At 41.4% G+C, this 10,855-nt stretch overlaps 1 protein-coding gene across 3 annotated transcripts in view; it reads right to left on the bottom strand.

Moving 5' to 3' along the window:
* The window catches only part of CTNNA1 (catenin alpha 1), a 281,342-nt gene that overhangs the window by 8,395 nt on the left and 262,092 nt on the right, over positions 1 to 10,855 (bottom strand). For all 3 annotated transcript variants that reach the window (XM_074313590.1, XM_074313589.1, XM_074313591.1), the window contains 2 exons: positions 7,810 to 7,966; positions 182 to 382 (listed from right to left, as the gene is read on the bottom strand). In XM_074313590.1, the coding sequence (XP_074169691.1) occupies positions 182 to 382; positions 7,810 to 7,966 (358 nt within the window). The remainder of the gene's footprint in view (positions 1 to 181; positions 383 to 7,809; positions 7,967 to 10,855) is intronic.

The following is a 10,855-nucleotide window of genomic DNA, read 5'->3' as shown; positions in this document are numbered from 1 at the left end:
TTAGTCTAACCCTTAATCATGGGACACACATGCAGGAGGGTGTATATGAGGCCTTACTCTTGCTGACCAGTGTCACAGTCTGATGCACCACCCAGAACCCATAGGACCTGAGTCCTAATCTGCTTCCTAACCGAGGCCCTCTGCGTGTGGGGAGCACCGGTGATGGAGGGAGTTCCTGTACCTGTGTTGGAGAGCAGCTTGGTGGCTTCCAGCACCTTCTCTGTGTAGACCCCTGGTTCATAGTTGTCCATCTCTGAGGTGACAACGTGAATGACCCGGGCTGCCCGGCCTCGGATTGCACCTGCTGTGCGGTCCAGCCCATCCACATCTTTCTCTTGGAGAGCAATGACACATTTGTTCACATCTTCCAAAATGTGATTTTCTGAGGAACAAGCAAAAAGCTGAGTGAGGGAGGAGGCCTTCCACAAGAAGGGGACAAATTTGCTTCTTTTCTTTACAATTACAATTGACACACAATAAATACTAGTTTCAGGTGTGTAACATAGTGGTTAGACATTTACATAAATCTGAAGGTTCACGGTAAGGCTTGATCCTCCCGTCCCTTGCCCCTTCCTCCAGTACAGCCAACAGCAGTCAATCTACCAAGAAGCCACAACAGCCCTGGGACAGGAGAAGGTGCAGGGAAGCAGGCTGCAGCCTCCTCAGGAGGGTGCTGAGGGAGCCCACCTGAGGGCAAACATTCTGGAACCCTCTTGTGGGCTTCAGGTGGGCCTCTTATGGTATTTGCGGAAACCTCTGAATCTTGTTAAAGCTGACAAGTGGCTCCTACTAGTCTGAGAGCTAGAACTGGAAGACCCACCAAAACTATTTTTCCTCAAAGCAAAAAGCTTGACAGTGGATCTTGGGAACCCCAGTATAAGGAGTTGGCTTCAACCGCATGTATAATAGCAAAGTGGAAGCGACCCAAATGCCCACCAGCAGAGTGGGTAATAAATTATGAGCACTATGCAACTGTTAAAACAAATGAGGTCGCTCTGTAGTGACAGACCCAGAACGGGACAGGGCGTGTTCTCACTCCCCCAGAACTGCAGAGACCACCACAGAGCCTGAATGACAGGGCTGCCTGGACTCCACAGGGCAGGTGGGCGAGCAACACAAAGGAAGGTCCCAGGTCATCACCTGGCCGTTTCCTTCCTGTTCAGAAAGTTTTCCTCCTGACATGTGGGAACTTAGAAGCAGTGTCAAAGACATGCTCACTCCCTTAAACCAAGAGTACCTGGCACAACAGGTGAAAGACTAATGGCCAGTTCTGGAAGAGCCAGAACAATTAGGGCAAATGTAATCTGTTTAAGAAACACCTCTGGTAATTTCTTTGCCTGCCCTGGCTACCTTGTCATTATCCAGGACTAGTTCCTGATTTAATCCACTTCCAAAAGCCGTACCATTCCTAGCCTCTGCTAACATAGTCACATTATATTTGACAGTGTCTGGAAGGGAGTTAATAATAAGCTTGACCTCTTAAGATACCCAAAACAAGAATGTGGTGATGCTATACCATTTCCTCAAGGGCAGCCAGAGGCACGTGGCACTAAGCAGATGGAGCAGAGAACAGAGCCACCGCAATGCCCTGCCTGGGCTTCGGGAGCTCCTGTGGGCCCCAAAACCCAAGGCCCTCCTCCTTGGAGTTCCTGACAGACTGCAGGCAGCGACTGTATAAGGATCTTTGCATTAAAGCCACAGGTACAATGGACTATGATGAAAAAATCACAATGAGAAAGACCTAATACTGTGAAAGAACTGAAAAGAGATTTGGTAAAAACATCTTTCCTACAAAACTAAATATACTCTTACTATATAATCCAGCAGTCACACACCTTGGTATTTATCCAAAGGAGATGAAAACTTATGCCCACATAAAAGCCTACACATAGATGTTTACAGCAGCTTTATTCATAATTGCCAAAACTTAAAAGCAGCCAAGATGTCCTTCAGTAAGTAGGTGAACAGATGAACTGGGGTCCACCCAGACAATGGAATATTACTTAGCACTAAAAATAAATGAGTTATCAAGCCATGAAAAGACACGGAAGAATCTTACCTGCATATGACTAAGTGAAAGAAGCCAGTTCGAAAAGGCTACATACTGGATGAGTCCAACTACATGACGTTCTGGAAAAGGCAAAACTAAGGAGACAAGATAGGGGCTGGAGGGAGGGATGAACAGACAGAGCAGGGAGGTTTTAGGGCAGTGAATTCTCTATATGATATTATAATGATGAATACATTTGTCCCAAACCACAGAATGTAAAGCAAGAGTGAATAATAATGTATGTTGTGGATTTGGGGCAATAATGATGTGTCAGTTGTGACATGTGCCACCATGGTGGGGGGTATTGGAATGGAGGAGCTGTGCGTGTGGGGGCAGAGACCAGATGGGAAATCCCTACCTTTCAATTTTGCTGTGAACCTAAACTTGCTTTAAAAGTCTTTATATATAAGAGGGTGTCAAAAATATGTATACATATTTTAAGAAAGGAAAACTATTAAAATTGTAATGCTCAATATTTACCAATAACAAAAGATTAATACAAGTCACGTCTGATTTCTGCAATTACAAGAGGTGTTCAAAGTGGTTACCATCAGCGTCCAGACACTTCTGATTACAGCGGACTACTGCTTGAGCAACGCTGACCAGAGTGTCCACTTGTATACATTTTTTGGCACCCCCAGTATTAATAAAATATCTTTCCAAGGAAAGCCAGAGTATAGTAAGAATTCCTGTTACAGAGGGAAAAATGAATTACCACAATATAGCTAAGACGACCATAATTTAGTGTCTACTAATTCAAAAATTAGGAGACTTGTTAAGGTTTATATCGTTGTACTACTATCAAAAGGGAAAACATTAAACTTTTTACATAAACACATTTTAGGGGGGATATTTGAAACAAATATAAGAATAAATGGATTTGGAGCCCATCAGAAACATAGTACAAACACTCTACATATTAATTTACACTAAAGAGAATGGTGCTGAGCTTGCCTACCATACTAGGCCTTGGTTACAAACTGCTGCTTTTACTGAATCTAACACAGTATTTTACACTTGTATCTTATATCATTAAGAAAAAGCAAGGAATAAAAAGGAAAGAAAAGATGTTGCTAACTAAACTAGGAACCAATGTTTTTCATCATTGATTTTTAAGACTCATCTTTGTTTCAGGATTGTTAATATTTGGGGGGCAGGGGGAGCACATCTTAGAATTACTGAAGGATGGCATTCTTTTTGTTCACTAAACAAAGTGGCCTAAACTTCCACCAAGTTTAGAAGTGGCCTAAATTTCTAGCTTCATTTAGACACCTGTGTTTTATAAAATTAATTTAGACCTTCTTAAATTCATACTGGCTTTTCCCCAGATGAACCCAAACCTTTAGTGACAAAGGAAGCCTTCCGTTTCAGGAAGCTGACTAAAGTAATATTCTCTACCCTCACTGAACAGCCGTCTAAGAAAGCCCCAGCAGCTGAGGCCACCTCACACCTGGGACATAGCATCAACCCTGCTCTCTACACTGGAGCCCAAGGGGAGAAGTGCATGTTCAGTGTCCATGTGCAAACACAGGAGGGTTGGGGACTCTCACGCTAACACAGCATAAATTACTTGAGCTTTCACTGAAATCCCCAGGAAACTCAGCATGGGTTTACACATGCCAAGTAGACACACCAATCTGCACCCCATTAAAAACTCTGTTCAATGTGGTCTTTTTTGTTTTTTTGGTGCTTCTAACAGGAAAAAAAATCATACACATACCACAGTCTGTCCACAAGGAATCATATTATGGACACTATTGTTCTTATTTTTCATTTGAAAACCTTTCTAGGTCTATCTACAGATCTGCACCTCATCCATTTTAATGGCTGCATCCTTGTTTCAGGATTGTTAATATTTGGGGGGTGGGGGGAACAGATGGAGGGGCCATAATTCACTTATCCAGTCTTCTCTGACACATTTTGGTTGAGGCGAACACCCTCGTACAAGTATTTTGGCAAACATTTATTTGTGTACATGTCCCTGGGGAAAATTTCTAGCAATGGGATTATTAAATCAAAGGCACATATGTTTAAAGTAGATGTATGGTGCCTAACTGCCGTCCAGGAACCAAGCCAACTGGCATTCTCCAGAAAGAATACATAAACTTATACTTCAGTCCACAATGCAGAACAGGACCCATTCTGCATACCCCTTGCTCTGGAGAGCTTTATTGGTGCAAGCTTATACACACAGGAGACAGTAAGTTATATAAAGGACTTACATTTAACAGGAAATAATCTGAGTGCTTGACATTTAACTAACGGGTGCCATTGCTTTAAAAAATAAAATCACCACTAATTAATGAGGAAACGGGGACACAGAAGTATTGAGTGACTTGTCCGAGGTCACAGAACAAGTGGGCACAGGAGTCAAAAATCAAAACTAACTTCACTGCTACCTAGCTACTTCCTTCCGTTTGGCATTTTTGCTATTAAACACAAAAACAAAAATTAGGTACAATAATCCTTTTATTTAATGTCCTCCCAATCAAGACCAAATTCTTTGGGCACACTGATAATGAAGAAGACAGAGGACAAATCATCACTCTTGTGTGTTGTCCTAAAGTAGCTAATAAAATGATTAGTTTCCAAGAGCATTTGGTAAAGAAATGTAATAAACCAATTAGAACCACTCACATCTTTTAAAAATAAAAATAAAAAAGTGACCAAAACTCCCACATGCAAGCAAACGAATGGGAAAGTAAACTGCATTTCTGGAAAACATTCATTAAATACATTTCAAATGAAATTCGAACGGTATCTCTTTGATAAATTTCAAACCACTATTAAGGGATCAGTCAATATAAACACACTCCTGGTTTGCTGGATGCTCGCGAGCACCTAAACCACCTCCAGTATTTACCAGGCAACATCTGAATGGCTGGGAGGAGAGAGTCGCCACTCCCTCTTACCTGAGATGGCTGCATGTGCCTCTCTATTGTCACGTGCCCCCATCTCACAGTTGACATGCCGTGGCCCAAGCTCCCCTCGCCCTGCAGCCTCATAAAAACGTGGGCACAGGGTCTTGGCGGCTTCACCAGATTGTACACAAGATGATCGTTACTTTTTGCGCCACAAATTAAGGCTACGCCTTATAAGTATGAGGGAGCTTCTGGAGCCGATGGAACAAAACATCCGGGAACAACAGAGACAGAGCAGCAGAGGGGCCTGAGACCTAGTCCTTCAATACCTTCCCCTTGGGGATGTGCTTCCCCTTGGGGAGTGGGCTGGGCTACAGCAAACATCCAGGCCCCATGGATTCCAAGACGGTAGAAAACTATCAGTGGAAATAGTCCCCAGAAACGCTCACAAGCGCCGCAAGGCCCCGGCCCAGAACACAGTGGAGAATGACCACGCCAAGCAGCCAAGCAGCATCCTTTTCATTTAGCAACATTTTATGAAGCCCACTGACCGTAAGGCAGACCTGTGCTTGGCACGTGCCTGGCAGCCCCCCTACTCAGAAACACACCCACCCCACTGAGGGGACCAGTGAGGCACCAATGTGTGTAAGGGCAAGCGGGGGACTGGGCTGGCTGAGGGGCAGGGCAGGGTGAGGCCAACACACGGCTTCCTGTCCGTGACTGCTGTAGACGCCACCTGCTCTCCAATCCACGGTGCATACCTAGTGATGCTGGGGACCAGTGCAGGGGGGCGGTGGGAGGGGTGGGGGGCGGCGCCTGCCAGTTACAAGTGAGGCTCCTCCCAGTGAGAGCCACTTCCCTACTGAGACTCTGTGTGTGTGTGTGGGGCGGGGGGGCATCGCTAGGCACCCCCCAAACAAGGTGCTAGAGCTGCCATGGGCGAGACAGGTGCGTGAGGGTATAACCTGCTTAATCCAGTAGAACCCCACACAGGCATCTGCTGCTTGTCTCCTCCCTTCACCCCACGCCCCTAAAAATTTTAGCACATCATACAAATCAGAAGAATTGAGAATAGCCCTGTCCTGTTGATTATTTAGTTACTTGACATTGCTAAGCAAGTCTGTGACAAAACATCAGAGAAACCCATCAGGGTAGACCTCGAAAATTCAGATGCTCTGCAACCACCACCACTTTCTGACTGAGAATTGCTCCATGTTTTTTACATGCTAAATAGAAAATGTCTAAACTCCTTTCCATCAAGTCAACCCTTATGCTTTCCACATTTGCATAAAAATTGAACATACCAGACAAAAGTGTATCTGTTAAAGAATTTGATTTCTCTTTACTGTTCTTCTGTTTTATGTCACATACCCTGAAGATACTGCCTGGAGCCCACTAAACACTACTGCAGAATCCCTTTTGTTCTCAGATTTGAAGAATGTTACATGAAGGACATTAGATTCTTCCATTTTATTTTACTGCAAGGACTGAAAATCCCTGGAGACCAAGCCTGAGATCTACCCACCCTAAGCACAAAAAAGGAAGTTTAGGAATGGAATAGCTGTCTTTGGAGGGGGGCTTTGCACCGAGAGTTCAGAATTTGTTGTTTGCTTAAAAGTGTGCTGTGAAGGTGGAATGTTTTTCTCTAAACCTATGAAAAAGAATAATTCAATACTTCATTGGGAAAACAACAGACGGCCAAGATTTCCCAAAAAAGCCATTGCTGCATTTTTGGCACCTGTAAAGATGTGCTTGCAAATGGGTTTTTGTTTTAAAGCACCAGCACCTGCAATCTGGCCGCCCTGCAGCAGCGTGGTTCCCCCTTTCTGCACTTTACAGATGGCCTGCTCCCTACTCTGTCCAGTAGAGCCACCAACCCCCATGGAAAACGGGCAGCGACGGGAACACTGGCATGTGGAACACATTGTCACCTTATACGGTCACTCACTGCTGGAGGACTGTTCTGCTGTGCAGGGACTGAAGCCCCACTGCCACCTGCATTTCCCACCTTCAGCCTGGGGTTCCCTGGGGTGACAGGTAGTTTCAGCCCTACAAGTACCCAGCCACTGACTCTCCCCACAACCGCTGGCTTTAGGAAGCCTGGCACTGCCAGAGAGCAAGCAGGGCAGCCAAGGGCAGCAGAGCGCATTAAATGGAGATGGACTGACATTTATCTATGTGCCAAACAGAGAATTACAGTTGACAGACATTTTCTATATGAATGCGATTTACTATGTCATTACCAGTTTATGTTTATATAATGAAATCAACTGTTTTGTGAGGTGAATTACTCAGATTTATTTTTTGCAGGTTCCTAATTAAATGGCACTTAAATATTTCCTCTCTGTTTTCTGTCTGTGCATCATGTAGGCAGAGTCTTTCAAAAAGTAGGCAGTCAAACTATGATCATTTTTGTGAGGGAGAGAGAGATTTCCAAGAAGGGAAAAAATTTAGTTTACAAAAGAAACTAAAGGTGATGGTGTTGGGATTCCCTTCTCCTAAATTTCACTTGCTCATAACAAATACCCACAGGCTCTAGGATACAGGTCAATGCTTTTTCTAAACACACAGCAGGAAGAGGGGCGGATGGTTATGGTGAGGTGCAGGTCACCGTTGTAAGACCTTCTCTCTACAAACGGGAGGTCTCTGCAGCCAGCTTTCTGATTCATGTCTAGACCGAGACCAGCCCCAGCACAGGGGACACGAGCCCACCTCCACGGCTCAGGGGACAGTGGGAGCTTTTTTTTTTTTTTTTTAATTAAAACGAAAACCTGCACATTATTGCGAGAATAATTTACCTGCCCAGACTTGGGGGCGTTTTGATTGTCCATTATTGTAACTTAGGCAAAAGTAATTATGCGCATCCTCACATGCTTCTCTGGGGAAGCAGCTCATTACCTGAGACCGCCAAGAAGTCATCAATGGAAGTAATGTCATCCACAGCATCTGTGAGAACGCGGACTTGTTTTTCCCACTGTTCTTTAAAAAGATCCATGTTCTCTTGGGCCAGTTTACTCTGTGGTTTTGCTGCCAAAGCCAATGCAGCATTGATAACCTGCAAAAATATTAAAGTTCACTGTTTACCCTTCAAAGTCATGAAAATCAAACTGGGATAAGATGGTCAGAGTGTCTATGGCTTTGTTTAACATGCCTTCCACAGGACACGATACCACATGTTCCACCGTTAACACAGATGGAGAAGTATGTGAAACGGTAGGTTTTTATGTGTGAATGTAGAGAAGTAACACATTTGAAATACAGTAATACATTGCAACTATGGACAACTACAAACAATAATATCTCTAATATTTCCACAGTGATAACAACTATAATTTTTAACATATTCCAGGCTTTTTCTCCTCATATACATATGTATGAATGCATGCATGTCAAAAAATACACAATTAGTATGACATGCTACATAAAACTACGTTGTTTCTTCTTTTAAATACTTCTCTGTATCATTAAATGTATGTTTAAAACATTAACTGTTTATTATTCCATCTTATGGCGGTATCGCACTATTTTCTTACTGTAGGATATCTAGGTTTGTTCAGTTACCCACCGTTCTTAGTAATCTTGTGATGAACATTTAGCATTTCAGGCTCCTTATACATTATCAAAGCACATTTGTGAAAAATATATTGTATTCCAATTCCAAGCATTTTTCTAACAGCATATTTGACACATAATAAATGCATAGAAAGTGTAAAATTGTTAAGTTTAAAAAGTTATGTCTTAAAAAAAAGCTTTGAGATATAATTCATATACCAAACAATTCCCCCATTTAAACTGTACAATTCAGTGGTTTTCAGTATCTTCACAGTTGTACAACCATCACCACAATCATCACCCCCCAAAAGAAACCCACATCTATTAGCCCCCGTCTCTCTCAACACTCCTTACCCCTACCTCCTGGGAACCACTAACTTAACATTCTGTTTCTATGGATTTGCCTATTCTGGACATTTTATATAAATAGAATCGTATTAATATGTAGATTTTTGTAACTAGCTTCTTTCACTTAACATATTTTTGAGGTCCATCCATACTGTAAAATGTATCGGTATTTCATTCCTTTTTATTGACAAATAATATGCCATTATATGGCTGTACCGCATTTTATTTATCCTTCATAACGTGATGGACTTTTGACTCATTTCCACTTTTTGGCCATTATGAATAATGCTGCTATGAACATTCATATACATGTTTTTATGTTTTCATTATTCTTGGGTATATAACTAGGAGTAGAATTGCTGGGTCATATGGTTAACTTTGTTTAACTTTTTGAGGAACTTCCTGTTTTCCAAAGCAGTTGCACCATTTTACATTCCCAGCAGCATGTATGAGGGTTCCAATTTCCCAACATCCTCACCAACACTTGTTTTTCCTTTTTAAAAAAATTTATAGCCATACTAGTGGATGTGAAGTGCTATCTCACTGTGGTTATGATTTTCATTTCCCTAACGGCTCATGATGCTACACATCTTTTCTTTCATGTGCTTACTGACCATTAGTATAAATTCTTTAGAGAAGTAGCTACTCAGATTCTTTGATGTAGTCACTGAATGAATGACAACTGCATGAAAATGAGCTGAGAGAATAATGTTAAAATTTCTAGGTACAAGGTGCTTATGGGTTATTAAAAATAAATGTGTTTATAATAATGCAACTTAGAAGGGAAGCAGACAAGAGGAAACTGGTGGTGATGGAGTGGAGATATGGATGAGGCAGAAAAAGTTTCCATAGAAGCATCTGGGCATAAAACCCGAGGGTAGGAGTTTGGGATGATTCTTTTTTAAGGCAACATAAGAACCACACGCATTCAGGTCATGTGTATAATTCCTAATATACTGGAGGAGTATTCAAGAATGACGTTATCAACTTAGCCCCCAAAGACTATAGTTAAAAAAACTGAAGAATTAGACCGACTAGACTGGTGCAACCGTTCCTCTTCCCTCCTAAACAATTGGAAGTGAAAGGCTATCAATTACAGATGCACAGGCATGGGGGAATGGGCCATCCCATTTATTAGTTAATTAATAACTTTCAAAAGTGTATGGATTTGGACAAATTATTTGGAAGAGACAACCTATCTTTCTCATATGGTATGCTGTGGTCTTCCATATTTTCATCATTTTCAAGGCTTGTTCTTTTTCTCTTTTTTTTCTTGCCATTCATTTCCACTGGGTGATTCACCATTGTGGACTACTCACTTCATTAATTAACTCATTAATTCATTCATGTATCAGTGAATCAGAGTGGAGCTAGACCTTGTAAGACTATCTAGCTGAAGAAAATATTTCCAAAGAGAGCCAAGTAAACACAGGCAGGGACTTAATTATATGTTGTAAATACTAAGATAATTTTCCCTTACGAAGAGAAAATTGCTCTCTTTGTTCTGTAATATATCTTATCTGAGAAAGTGCAGCGGGAGGCATAGCAACTTGCCTGAGGTAAAGGACACTTGATAAATACTCATTTCTGATGTCTCTTAGTAAATTAAAAATAGGAAAGATATTTAAAACACTACTTTAAATAATCATCTGACACTTAGTGGTAAAACTCTAGAATCATTTACCTTAAAAATCAAGATGTTATTGATTGGAATACCTACTGTCATCATTAGTTAAATAATAATACAATGGTCTTTCTAGCTAATGAAATAAAATAGGAAATGGAAAAGATAGAAAAAGCTGTTAGAAAAGAGACAACAAAATTACTTTTCAATGCAAATGACCTTTGTTTATCTAGGAAATTAAAGAGTTAACTGAAAAAACTCTTAGAATTAATAAGAATTCATTAAGGTAGCTAGAGACAATATAAATATATAAAAATCAATAACTTTTCTATATACTAGAAAAAATTTAGAATATAAAATGAGGGGAGTGTCAGATCTTCATGAAACAATTAATATGTAGGATTAAATCTGTAAAGAAAC

This window comes from Rhinolophus sinicus, linkage group LG10 (genome assembly GCF_036562045.2).
Source record: "Rhinolophus sinicus isolate RSC01 linkage group LG10, ASM3656204v1, whole genome shotgun sequence".
Classification (NCBI taxonomy): Eukaryota; Metazoa; Chordata; class Mammalia; order Chiroptera; family Rhinolophidae; genus Rhinolophus; species Rhinolophus sinicus.
The sequence above is the reverse complement of the archived record's forward strand: the minus strand, read 5'-3'. Positions and strand labels throughout refer to the sequence as shown.